Below are 14,034 nucleotides of genomic sequence, written 5' to 3' on the forward strand. Positions count from 1 at the left end.
GATCAGTAAAAATAATTGTTTGGAATCAAATGGCCTTGCCTGGTACCTCAGGGCTGGCTACGCCTGCATCTACACCAACCCACCTGCGCCCCCTCCCACCTCTGGGACTCCTCTTCTACCACCTGTCTCACAACTCTTCCATGGCGCTCCATCCTCACCATTCCTAACATCCTTTGCTCCTGCCAGAGTTACAAACTCGCTCTTAACTCTGCGTTGACAAATACAGTACTGTGCAAAAGCCTCAGGCACCCTAGCTATATACATGCGTCTAAGACTTCTGCACAGTACTGCAGATGGCATTTAAAAGGCACTAACAGCAGCGATCAGTCAAAAGTTATCAAAGAATTCCAGGTTTTTGGCCTCAGGATTAACTATATGAAGCCCAGTTATTGTTACAGTTCACTGTGCTTCAAGGAGCAGCCATAGCAATCAAGCTTCCTGGTCAGCTGATCCCACAGATCCTCACAGAGTAGTCATTGGCAATCAACATTCCTAGTCAATTGATCCCTTGAAAGCAAGTACACCCTTGGGAAAAGTGCAGGGCAATGTAGCCAGCATCTAAATTGGGCAGGATCTGTTCTCATATTTCTTTCCCAATGGGAAATCAAGTTGCAGAACAACTTGTTCTCTTGCACCATAACTGACAACTGAACATATGGTTCAAGAAAAAGAACTGAGCATTTTTAATTTATTTTCTTCTACTTACCTTATCCTCATGGACACGCTAGAGGCAGGAAACATGTTTCTGATGTTGGGGGAGTCCAGAACCAGAGGCCACAATTTGAGAACAAGGGGTAGGCTATTTAGAACGGAGTTGAGGAAAAACTTCTTCACCCAGAGAGTTGTGGATCTGTGGAATGCTCTGCCTCAGAAGGCAGTGGAGGCCAATTCTCTGGATGCTTTCAAGAAAGAGTTAGATAGAGCCCTTAATGATAGCGGAGTCAAGGGATATGGGGAGAAGGCAGGAATGGGGTACTGATTGTGGATGATCAGCCATGATCACAGTGAAAGGTGGTGCTGGCTCAAAGGGCCGAATGGCCTACTCTTGCACCTATTGTCTATTGTCTCATCAGCTGGAGTTTACCTTATTTATAGTTTATAATTCAAATTATAAGCTATAAATTATAAGTAAAATAAAAATAAAATGGATTGATTTATGAACTTTCTAAATTGATATCAACTGGGAGAAGAAAATTACAGGATTAAGAAGATAAGTGACTTAGTAATGCTGCCACAAAACAGCAAATTTCATGAGATATGTCAGTAATAATAAACCCGATTCTGAAATAGTGTCAAAGCTATAGAGCACGGAAAACACCCCCTTCGGCCCAATGTGGCAATGCTGACTCACAACAGTTTAGCAACACCATGACCACTTTGATTACTTTGACTAAAGCGGGAAATGTTTCTTTATTCTAATTATGTTCTTTCTTGTAAAGATTATGTATTATTTATATTTTTCTTGTGATTGCTGCTTATATGATGCAATGTGCCTGTGATGCTGCTGCAAGGTTTTCAATGCACCTATGCATACATGCATTTGTGCATATGATAATAAACTCAACCTTGACTTCGACTGTAACAGCTCATTCCATATACATACCCATATAAATGTTAAAAAGTTGCCCCTCAGGTCAATTTTAAATCTTACCTTCTCACTTTAAATTATACCCTCTTTATACTATTATAACATTTCTTAAAATTGATTAAAATCAACAGTATTATGGATTAAGTGCAGAGCTAGTTTCCAAATAGGGACACTTTGTACATAAAAATAAATATCCCACCCACTACTCTAACTACTTAGTTAAATCAAAAACTAAGATTTATTTTTCTAATTAGTCATACAGATCAGAGGCAGGTCCTCTGGCCAAATGATCCAAGCTGACCAAGATGCCAATCAATGCTATTTCCATTTGTACATGTTTAGCCTATATCCATAAAAACATTTTCTATTCATGTACCTGCCCAAATGTTGTCTAAATGATGTAATTGTATCCATCTCTACTACTTTCTCTGGCAGTACATTCCACACACTCATCACCTTCTGCGTGAAGAAGATGCGCCTTGGGTCCCTTTTAATTGTTTTCCCTTTCATGCCCTCTAGGCTTTGATTCCCTTTCCCTGGGAAAAAGACTATGTATACATTTACCCTATTCCTCATGATTTTATAGATCTTTATAAGATCACACCTCATTCTGCTATGTTCCAATGAATATATTCCCAGAATGCTCAACCTCCCACTATAACTCAGCCCTGTGAGGTTTGACAAAATCCTCATAAATCTTTTCTACAGTTTTTTGGTATTCTGGAAAATAACTGTATATTGGTCACAAAAATAACAATGCAAATTGTAGTGTTCTCGTGCAGTGTGTTGAAACTCTGACTAAACACCAAGTTAAACCGGAGTCAATGAAGACAAAGTCGTAGTAAGGTTAACCATTTACTGTGTACTCTTCCACATTAACATCGTATGGTGAAAACTGTTGATAAAAAAATACAAGCATGCACAGCGTCTGTTTCATTCTGGAGACCACGTGCGCTCTCTTCTTTTAGCGAGTGTCTCCAGCCGCCCCAAGTAGCGGGTGAGGGGTTCGCGTCAAACTGCTATCGGGCTCGAGCTGACCCCGTGTTTGAAATTGAAAAGCCGGCATGCGCGGCACCCCAACCGCCGCTTCCTTAACAGAAACCGCGTTGATATTTTACTTCAAATACATTCTTATGAACTTACAGCATTGCTTCTATAATGTTTCTTTGTGGGGCGAAACGGAGCTCTTCAAGATCATGCTGCACGCATGGCACCCAACTTCTCACCTTCTCCGAACCGGAGGTTACACACAAGACGCGGTGAAACTAGAGGTGACGTCATCACATGCCGCGATATACCATAGACAATGAATTTACCTTTGTTATACTGTAACTTAATTATCTACTTTTAACTTTAACTAGAAAATAGTTACAAACAAATCATTTAAAACGTAGACCCAACAAAGTCAAATAAATGCCTTAAGGGCAACACACAAATACTTAAATGACCAACATATCTAAAATATGTAAAACATATGAATGTCCTTTGGTTTGCATATTGAAAATAAAACATGCCTACCAGATCATATGATGACAGAACCTTCCTTTGCACATCATTTAGTGTTCCTTTGGACTCCAAGTAGGGATACTCATTCTTCATGTTGAGTGTTACTACGGAAGTGTTGTCGCCATTCAATAATCTTGATGACAGGGTCAGTATGCACTGAGACAGATTGGCAGTGGGAGCTAATCCACATATTTCCTTAAGAGAGACTATAGCATTCTGCACAGAAAAAAAATGAACCAAGCAAGCAATCAAGATATATTGAGCCATTTTATAAATAACCAGTATGACAATAGTTTCACAAAAAAGAAATACTGTTTGCTAGGAGAGTGAGAAAACATTTTAAAAGTTTTTTTTTAATTTATGCAATTGCAAACTAAAAAAGTGTGACAAATAATCTAACAAAAAGGGCTGTCTATTTAAGTTTGGACCTTTGAAATAAATAATAGCCAAATCCTACAACTCTGATTTCTTTCATTTTAAGTTGGTGCACTTAAAAGCAACATGCACCAACTCAAATTACATTAAAAAATCTTTAATCAGATGCTTATCATTTCTACGACTAGCAATTTCCTAACTCCCTTAAATAACTTAAAGATCTCCACAAAGAAAAAAACTTCAAGAACACATCTTTAAGCAATGTTGTATTCAATTTAGTCTGATGACAGCTTTTTAATGTAGCCCTGATTTTCTGAACCATGACCAAGAAAAGTAATGTGTTACTGTTCCCTTCATGTACAACTTCTGATATCTACTGCTGTCTCCCGCTCCTCATACAAGCTTTCACCCTTTTATCAGTTAGGATGGTCCTCTACCTGACATAAGGTATCAGACTTTGGATCCAGTTTATTAGAATGTTATCTGTACAACCAAATATGGAATGAAACATGACCACCGCTCTCCTATGGAGGATCTAGACACAAAAGGTTAATAATTCCATCCCCACCAATACAGATACTGTTCAACTCACTAATTTCCCCTAGCAATTTGTTTATCACTCCAGATTCCACCATCAGCAGTTTCTTATGTCTACAGATTATGCTCAATATATGTCATTAATATAACTTTTAAATAATTGTGACTACATCCTTAATTCTTTATTTACCCTATTTTAAAATGCTTGATCTATAAATGTGAACTATGTAGCTCAAAGTCATTACCATATGTTATTGGTGCCACGTACTGCATATATTGTAATAACAAATTATTAATCAGTATCAGTCTTAATTGAAATTCAAATATATTTAATTTAGCTTCCTTTTTTATTGTTCTCAAAATATGTTTTTCCCTGAACAAATAATTAAATCACAACCTGCTAAACTAAGTTTCAATTCACTTCCAAAGTAATGGGCAAATTAAATACTAACATGTAAACATTCTACAATCACCAATTTATTAGCAGCATGTTTTCTGACACTCCTGATAGCACACTTCACAACAAATAACATCAATCAGTATAATGACACAAAGGAGAGAAATACAATTCTCCAACACTTTCTTGGGACAATTGTGTAATTAGAAGAGCCCGGGCACTATTACCACAGCATTAACAAATATGGTTTGGGGATAGTAGGAATATAATCAGAAATATTCAGAGATGATCTTTGCGAATGCCCTTAAAGAGAAAGATGAACCTCGGCAGCTTAGAGCCTCCAGCTGCCATCAGTTGTGGAGCAATTTTGACCGAGGATACTCAAGATCTCATATTTGGAAAAGCAGAGAAACCCATCAGATTATAGAACTAGAAGAGTTCACAAAGATAAGGAAGTTGAGACCATAAATAGAAGCACGAGATTCCAATTTGCTCAAATTTGTGAGATGTGCCCTATTAAATCTTCTCCTCTCACCTTAAAACTATGCCTTCCAGTTCTTGACCCCCACCCCAAAACCAGGACAGAAGTCTGGGTGCATTCACCCAATCTATGCCCCTCATTATTTTATATATCCATATAAAATCAGCTGTTAGTTTGCTACTCTCTAAAATCCTAGCACATCCAACCTCTCCCTATAACTCAGTCCCTCAAGTTCTGACAATATTCTTGTAAACCTTTATTGCACTCTTTCCAATCCAATTTAATCTCTGCTGTAACAGGATGACCAAAATGGAACACAATACCCAAGTGTGACTTCACCTGCACCATGACCTCCCAATTTTTATAGTCAACTCAAAAAAGCCAACATGTCAAAAGCTTTCTTCACCACCTTGTCTAACTATGACTCCATTTTCAGTAAACCATGCACTTCGACTCCAAGGTTTTTCTGTTCTACAGCATTCCCCAGGGACCTACTGTTCACTGTGAAAATTCTACCTGCATCCGGCTTTCCAAATTACAACACCTCACAAGACCGTAACTTTGATAACCTTCTTCATTGTCACTATACCACATATTACTAACCATGCCAAGTACATTCTGATCCAAATTGTAGAACTAGAAAACAAAGAACAATGGATTCAGCATCAACCCCAGAGTCACACCGGCTATCACAGGCCACCAGTCTGAGAATCAACCTTCCACCATCATCATCTGCTTTCTACCAAAAAGCCAATTGTGCATCCAATTAGGCAGCTCTCTGGATTCCATGATATCTAACCTTCCAGCACAGTCCCTACCATGCAGCCTTATTTAAGCCCACATAAACCATGCCTACTGCCCTGTCCTCATCAGCTTCCTTGCTCACATCATCAAAAACTCAATCAAGTCGTAAGTTGTAAAACATGATAAAATCATGCACAAAGCCATGTTAACTACCCTAATTAACCTATCTCTCCAATGTATGTATATTTAAACCCTCAGAATCCTCTCCAATAATTTAAGTATCATCAATGTCAAACATACTGGTCTATTGTTCCTAGGATTTTTTTTTTACCAACCTTCTTAAATAAAGGCACCATATCTACTCTACCAGCACCACACCCTTGGTTAACAATAATGCAAATATCTCTGCCACAGCTCCTGTAAATTCTTCTCTAGCCTCCCAGTGTTCTTAGATATATATAAGTCAGGCACTGGAGAGTTGTCTACCTTCATAATTTTTAAGACATCCAGCACTTCCTGTATTGGTTAATACATGTTTTTCTTATGAACGCTCCTTATATGATGCTATATGCCTGTAATGTAGCTGCAAATAAGTTTCCCCTTTCACCTGTCCATACATGTACTTGGGCATATGACAAAATGACAAATTCAATTTTGATAAATACTGTAATGCAGGCTATCCACAAGACATCCTCATCTATTTTTGTTAGTTCAGAAGTCCTCATGTGTTTCTCTATGGTAAAAGCAGGGGAGAAATATTCATAAAAGTCCTTGCCCGTTCCTGCAGCTCATTCAAAGATATCCCCTTTGGCTATGAGGGACTCTATTCTTTTTCTAGTTTCTCTTTTCCCTAATGTGCTGATAAAATCTCTTAGGATTTTCCCAATTCTCTGTCATAGCTTCCTTTTGCCCTCCTGATTTCCTTCTAGATTGCATTCCTGCATCCCCTATACCCTGCCGATACCTGACCCATCCCTGATTCTATTTCCTGGTCACAGCCTCCATATTCCTCAAAATCCAGGGTTCCATTCTCTTTCTAGTCTTTCCCTAGAACAGGAACATGCAAACCATGAGCTTTCACTATCTCATCTTTAAACTCCACCAACTTGCCTGTTGTCTCTTTATCTGCAAACAGCCTACTGAAATCAACCATTGCAAGCCTCTGTCATACCATCAAAATTTACCATGCCCCAATTTCAAACTTAAAACTTTGGACCACTTCTGTCCTTTTCTATAACTATTTTAAAACAAAGAGGACCATGGTCACTGGTCTCAAAGTGGCCCCTCAGTATCTGTCACCTCTGAATGTATGTCAAGAAATACAACTTGGAAAAAAACTATATTTATTTACTTGGCTTATTTTGGGTGGTGATTTGTGAATTCTTCAAGAATAAATTTCTGTAATCCAAGTGGCTGTAACTCTGGGGTTGTCAGTATTGGAGAGAAGAGGTAGTAAGGTGGGGAAATAAATTGTCATTTAGCAAAAATAATTATGTCCTCAAATTCAAAAAAATTATTAGATATTTAGTGCATATGATCCAAAAGTAATTCTAAATATTATATAATTTCATTTCATCTTCAATAATTTATTACCTGCACAGTTTCTCTGATATCTGCAGCTTCTCGTAATGGATGGCCTGCAACTTTGAATGTATCATCAATAATTTTAATCCCAGTAGTCCTTAACATGGTGTATTTTATTGTGTTCTTCCCTTTTCTAACTGAATGACCACGTCTGTGAGCCTTTCCTCCACCTCGTCGATCAGTGATTGCAACATGAACAAAAAGCGTAGCAAGTTCAATTTCTTCCCCAGTGAATGTGTATAGAGGAACATGTCGATATCCAGGCTGCAGACACTCAAATGGGATAGAGTACTGGCCAATAAATTCATCCCCAATGTAGTCATCGTCTAAAGCAACAAATCGAACCATTGCAAGCTCAGGAAGATTAATTTCAAACTCCAAGCTTTCATCAAACATAGGGTTCTCTCCATTTTGATGGATTGTCCTGGTTCTCATTTCTGCACAATCCACAGGAATTCCATGAATTTCCACAAAAACATATGGATCTACGACATCTCCTTTTGTACCAGAACCTTTAGGCTTTGGAAATTTCTGACCGCTGATTATTTTTATATGTAGAACCTGAGGTGAGACTCCTGGAAACACTCCCTCAGTGTTGGCACTGAAATAGGACAGCTCATCACGCATGATTGCAGGCCGTAAAACGTAACCACAGCAACCGTTCTGACGAAACCAGCCAACATTAAGATCCAACATTGGGCCTGGGATCTGGCAGTTGATGGCCACCAACTGACAGCCACAATTCCAGAATTCTTGTGGATTCAAATTGCTTGATTCTATACCCAAGAGAGAAGGAAAAACACGTGACAGAAACTTTTTATTGTAGTTCACAAAGTCTCCTGGTAATTCATTTGCCAATATCCTTGCATCAGATTCAATGAAGTTGCATATTTCCCAATATTTCTGGTTCTTCATTGAATACTGAAAATCTGTGAACCGCACAGTCTGACACAGTGTGACCAGATCAGAGAGTTCCCTACACAATCGAATTGTACGCTTAGCAACAAAAAATGTATCAGTCAACCTTCTGGAAACTAGTACTTCTTCATCTTCATCTGTCACATCACCTTCTGATAAATCATTGTTTGGTGCTAGTTTTTTTCCCTTCAAGATAATTTTTCCCTTCAGGTTTTCTGGTGCAGGGAGGTAGCCGTCTGCTAAATTTGGGGTCTCCGTATATAATTTTTCTCCAAAGGTCTTTTTCATTTTCTGAGCCATCACTTTTTGTTGTTCTACTGTGCAGTGATTTCGCAAGGATACAATCAAAGGGTACTCAGAAGTTAAAAACGCATATTTATTAATCACTTCAATTACATTACAGAAGGGGATTGGTGAGGTCACATTGTTGCGTTTACTGACAACTGGCTCATTATTTGGACCATTATACACATCAAGCTCAATACTTCTACAGCCCAATTTCAAGGCCTTAACATATCCATGCACATCAGATGGACCTTTAATATTGCTTTCTTTCAGATAGGTGTTGTAAGATGCATTGATATAATAATGGGACAATGGCTGAGTCATATCCTGACAGACTTTATTGTGTTCTGGATCAAATATGCTGCACTCTGCTGATAACAGATATCGAGTAAAACCATCAATACTAAGGTAACCCTGCAGCTGACCTTGTTGCGAAGGTTCGTATCTCTTTATAATACCGAGACACATTTCCTTTGTGGCGTGTATCATTCCTTGTTCTGTTTCTAAAAATAACATTAAATCTTTGGCATCTAGGTATTCTTTATTCCTGGATATTTGAACAAGTAAGAAATATACTTCAGGCCTAGTGCACAAATCACTGTAGACATCGGAAAACTCCTCCTTTGTTACCCTTGTAGTTAGCTTTTCTTTACGTTTCTGTACCTCTCTAAATTTAATTCTGATTCTGGCCTCCTTCAAACCTGGATTGAGATTCTTTATCAGTTTCACTGCAGTGTCTTCTAACATAATTCCATTGCCATCTATATCAGCCTCATCAAACACAGAATGGAGCCACTTAGTCCTTGGTGTATTCTGGTCATTTTCGATCAAATACAGAGCTTCCTTACCATGTAAAGCAATATACCGTAAGCCTGTCACCCAGATGTTAGCGACATCTGCAGAACTTGCTACGAGGTCCAATGACTCATAATTATCCCCATATATTAATGAGAAGGAACAGTCTTCACAAATCTGATCCACAACTGCACAACTTCTGAAAGTCTCTGTGTTTTTTCCAACTCTAACTTCTTTAAACAAAGAAACATCAAGTTTAGCCTTATCAGGGTCCTTTTTGGATGGTTCCCAACGCAAAGCCAGAAGGTCAAGATCTAAAGTGAAGAAGCGACTGTAGATGCGAGTATTTGAACGCACTTTCTTCAGCTCACAGCCAGCCTGCATGAAGCTAATGCAGTCAGTGGCACTGCTAATTTTTCTTTCGGAAGGCATACTACTGAATGAAACAGTTTTCTTCCGCTCCTGTCTCTGTCTTGTGGAATCCTGTAGAACAAGTACAAAACAAATAATATAAGAACAATCATCACATTTCTATATTACTGAACTATGGGCTATTATTTTGTTTTCCATTCTTTTTCCTCTCCACTGGTCATAAAGTATTTGATACTCGCCGCCCAAGATAAACGTTTTAAAAATTAGCACTTCCAATAATGCAGTACAAACTCCATTTATCAACCTATATTTTCAATTTTCAGATGACAAAATAACTATTAGTAGCCCCAGATGTAGACCAGGACTTCTAGACTCCAAGGCATAGGAAGGCAAATGAAAGGAGTGTAATTCACTGATCTCTATTGATTACACCTACTTGAGATCATGGGGATTGATTAAATGCAGAATCACTGACATTTACTGGCATCCAGGTTTCCCAAGAAAATATCCCCCAATATTTAAATATATTTTATATGCTAATCGATTATTTGAATAAGCTTACATTTTAGACGTTAATGCCCCAGAGTTCTTGTTCTCCAAAAAAGAGCCCATCTATTTGTTCTGCACAGCAGCAACTGAGAGTGTTTTTGATCCAAATGAGGGTGATCCCTGTGTTTTCTGATTAGCCTTGCAAGTGGAATCTTGTCAAAGGCCTTCTAAAATCCATACAGACTCCATCAAAGGCACTACCCCTGTCAATCTCCCCATTAACTTATCAAACAAAAACCAGCCTAGTCTTTAACAAATCCATAATGATCATACTTAAATAATTTCAATCTAAAGATGGTTAGTACTAACATTCAGAATCTTCCATTATGAAAATTTGACTGACTGATCTGTAGGTACTCACTTTATCCCCTTCCACTTTTATTGGCAATTGTACCATGCAGTGAATTTTGGTTAATTAGGCCATCAGTCAATCGGAGCAGCCACTTATTTAGGGCAACTCATAAAGAACAAAACCTAATTCAGAATATAGCGAGGATTCCCTTCATTTATTTGGGGCACTATGCCACTTAATTAGGACAGGAGACTGTTGCCAAACAGTTTCTACTAGTGTTAGTCACATGCGCTTGTGTAGCCATTAGACTTTGTGCTTTGAGTGAACAGTTTTTAAATTACATCAGCTGCATGTGCTTGTGTTCAAAAAGCAGTGATTTTTGTCACTTATAGTTGGCAAGAAATAAGCAGTAACACAATTCAGAATTGTTTTGTTCACTGTGGTTTCAAGCATTTAGGCTTGGAGATGCCAGAAATGGCCAGGAGTGAAAATGAAACAATTTCACTACTGCAGCAAGTTAGGAACTATGGAGAATTCGAATGAATCAGCTATTATCATGAATGTTACAATGAAAATGAAGATTTGGAGGATGCAGTTGTCAAAATCATTGTATAAAGGCAGTACATTATTTGCACTGTTCATTTACAGTCAAAAGAACAGAACAGCGTACACTGGATGAATTCCTCCATTGATAATTCTTCAGAACTAGTGCATAGTTTTAGTGTACTGTAGTAGAATTGGTACTGTTCTAATTTGTTCTTGAATTAATTTAAATACCTAATTTCTTACTCAGTTAAATGGTAATTTTTTTTTAATATACCTTTTAACTATTTCCAGGAAACTTCAGCTAATTGGGACAACACCTGAATCTGGCCAAAATATACTGGTTCCAATGTGTCCCAATGAACCATAATCCACTGTATTTACATTCCTCCATGAACCACAGCCTGTATCTGGAAAGGATTAGAAGATTACTTCCAGAACCTCCATTGTATCTTCCCTTGCTTCCCCCATATGTCAGAGTATCCAGCATTTTCTCCTGTCGTTTTAGGAGTAGTTGGGTATAGGCCATCCCTGGGTAATGAATGCATTCCATCTTTACAGAAGTTCAATTTGGTCCATGAGTTGGAAAAAACACAAAAAAACATTTAACATGAGAAACCACACCTCTACAGTATTCTAAAAAAGCACGTAAGAATGATAAGAAGTATCAATTACTAAAAGTGGAAGGAAAGAAGAAACATGTTTTGCTGTTTATACATCCTCCAGACATTTGAAATTACTAAAGTTATGTAAATTCTTTCATATGTCAGAATTTCTAGAAGTCAAGCCATAAGCCAGTCATTCAAAGTTCCAAGTTCAAAGAACATTTATTACCAAAGTATAAATATGGTATAAAATCTTGAGATTTGTTTTCTTGCAGGCAGCCACCAAACAAAGAAACACAACAGAACCCGTTCAAAGGAAAACTTTACACAAGACCATCAAACACCCAATGTGCAAAGAAAGAACAAATTATGCAAAAAATAACAAGTAAATATCTAACATTAACTGGAGATCCCCAAAAGTGAGTCCTCAGCACACGCTACAGGCCACAGCTGCAGAGTTAGGTCACTGCTGAAGCACCCCAATCAAATCGTGCAAATAGGAAAAAAAGTAAACAAAAAAAAACGCAAGGAACATGAACTGCTGAGTCCCTGAAGTTCCCAAAGTGAGTAATGGAGCTGACCATGAGTTCGTATTCTCCCATTAGGAATCAACACAGAATCTCATCCACCCTGAATCCCTTAAAGATTGTAGAACTGCCAGATCATTCAGTTGGCCAATAAATACATTCTTAAAAGGGAAATTACAGGCCGCAAATGATCGCAGTTCAGAAGTATCCAGCAAGCTGTCTGCAAGGTATCACAGTTGATCACCGGTACCATCTTGCCACCTATGTTGGACTGCATTTTTTTGATCTTAGGATGTGAACAACATTGACAAACCAGTATTTGTTACCAATGCATTCAAGTTCATTGCATGCGCTAACCGTAAAACTAATACAGGAGGATGAGCAAACTATTCCCTGCTGGAAATTAGTAAATAACTGGGGTCCTTACAGATGTCCATCTGTTTTTTCTGATTTTTATATCTGCTGCCTGATTTATTGAACCCAGATTCAAGGGGTAGATTTCCCAGCTGTGAAATTTGTACAAATTTGTGCCCTTATGGTGGGCTCCAAGAGGTGTCCATCATCAGAGTACAGACAGGAAAATGCAACTAAGAAATGGTCAACAAGTTCAAGATTTCAGTGTTGTGTGGGAATTCTGCACAAGGTCTGGTCCACTAAATCTCTACCGGAAGGTCAAAAGCTTTCCATAAACTAAAGTATTTGTTTACATTACTACAAATTGATTGTGTCAGTCCAGATGACCCTGTGTGTCTGGACCACATCCATTTTCCTCTGTAATGATAGATTACTATATGGCAACCTGAAAGAGGCCTTGCTTAAGTTTGCTAAATAAGGATAAGTAGCAGAACATAAATACAAGCCCCTACTATTCCAAGTACAGTTCATCACTGCTGGACCAAATCAGATCACCTAGAAATTCCCACACTAAATGGAGGAATATCAGAAGTTAATATATTTTTTCTCTACTTTGTTAGTACAAGCTATATCCATAGAAGAAACTTAGCAGATAAAAAAAAGATATTTTCATTCTTCCAGCCCTGATTTCATTGCAGTATTTTGAAAGAATTAGTATGTTATATTTAGCAGATTACATTTGAATTACAATGCCTACAAAAAGTGTTCACCACCATCCCCCCAGAAATTTTCATGGTTTATCGTTTTACAACATTGAATCACAGTGCATTTAATTTGGCTTTTTTTTGACACTGATCACCAGAAAAATACATTTTCATGTCAAAGTGAAAACAGATCTCTACAAGGTGATCTAAGTTAATTACAAATATAAAACACAAAATAATTGATTGCCTAACTATTCACTCCTTTAATATGACACACCAAATCATCACTGGTGCAGCCAATTGGTTTTAGAAGTCACATAATTAGTTAAAATGGAGATCATCTGTGTGCAGTCAAGGTGTTTCAAGTGATTGCAGTTAAAATACACTTGTATCTGGAAGGTCCAGCTGCAGGTGAGTCAGTATCCTGGCAAAAACTGTACCATGAAGACAAAAGAACACTCCAAGCATCTCTGTGAAAAGGTTATTGAAAAGCACAAGTCAGGAGAGGGTTACCAGAAAATTTCCAAGTCACTGAGTATCACTTGGAATAAATTGATCAATCATCACTATTGGCTGTCCTCAAAAATTGAGTGACTGTACAAGAAGGGGACTAGTGAGGGAGGTCACCAAGAGACCTATGACATCTCTGGAGGAGTTACAGGCTTCATTGGTTGAGATGGGAGAAACTGTGCTTTCAGCTGTTGCCTGGGTACTTCAGTCTCAGCTTTATGGCAGCGTGGCAAAGAGAAAGCCACCATTAGAAAAAAAACTCACATGAAATCTTGGCTAGAGTTTGCCAGAAGTCATATGGAAGACACTGAAGTCAGTTGGAAGAAATTTCTATGGTCTGATGAAATCAAAATTGAGCTTTTTGGCCA

General features: G+C 38.0%; 1 protein-coding gene across 2 annotated transcripts in view; it reads right to left on the reverse strand.

The window, feature by feature from the left end:
- plcl1 (phospholipase C like 1) overlaps positions 1-14,034 on the reverse strand; it is a 320,055-nt gene that overhangs the window by 77,433 nt on the left and 228,588 nt on the right. For both annotated transcript variants that reach the window (XM_063051927.1, XM_063051928.1), the window contains exons 3-4: positions 7,222-9,693; positions 3,107-3,310 (exon numbers count right to left, since the gene is read on the reverse strand). In XM_063051927.1, coding sequence (XP_062907997.1) covers positions 3,107-3,310; positions 7,222-9,693 — 2,676 coding nt within the window. The remainder of the gene's footprint in view (positions 1-3,106; positions 3,311-7,221; positions 9,694-14,034) is intronic.

The sequence above is a fragment of the Mobula hypostoma genome, chromosome 6 (assembly GCF_963921235.1).
Source record: "Mobula hypostoma chromosome 6, sMobHyp1.1, whole genome shotgun sequence".
NCBI classification, from domain to species: Eukaryota; Metazoa; Chordata; class Chondrichthyes; order Myliobatiformes; family Myliobatidae; genus Mobula; species Mobula hypostoma.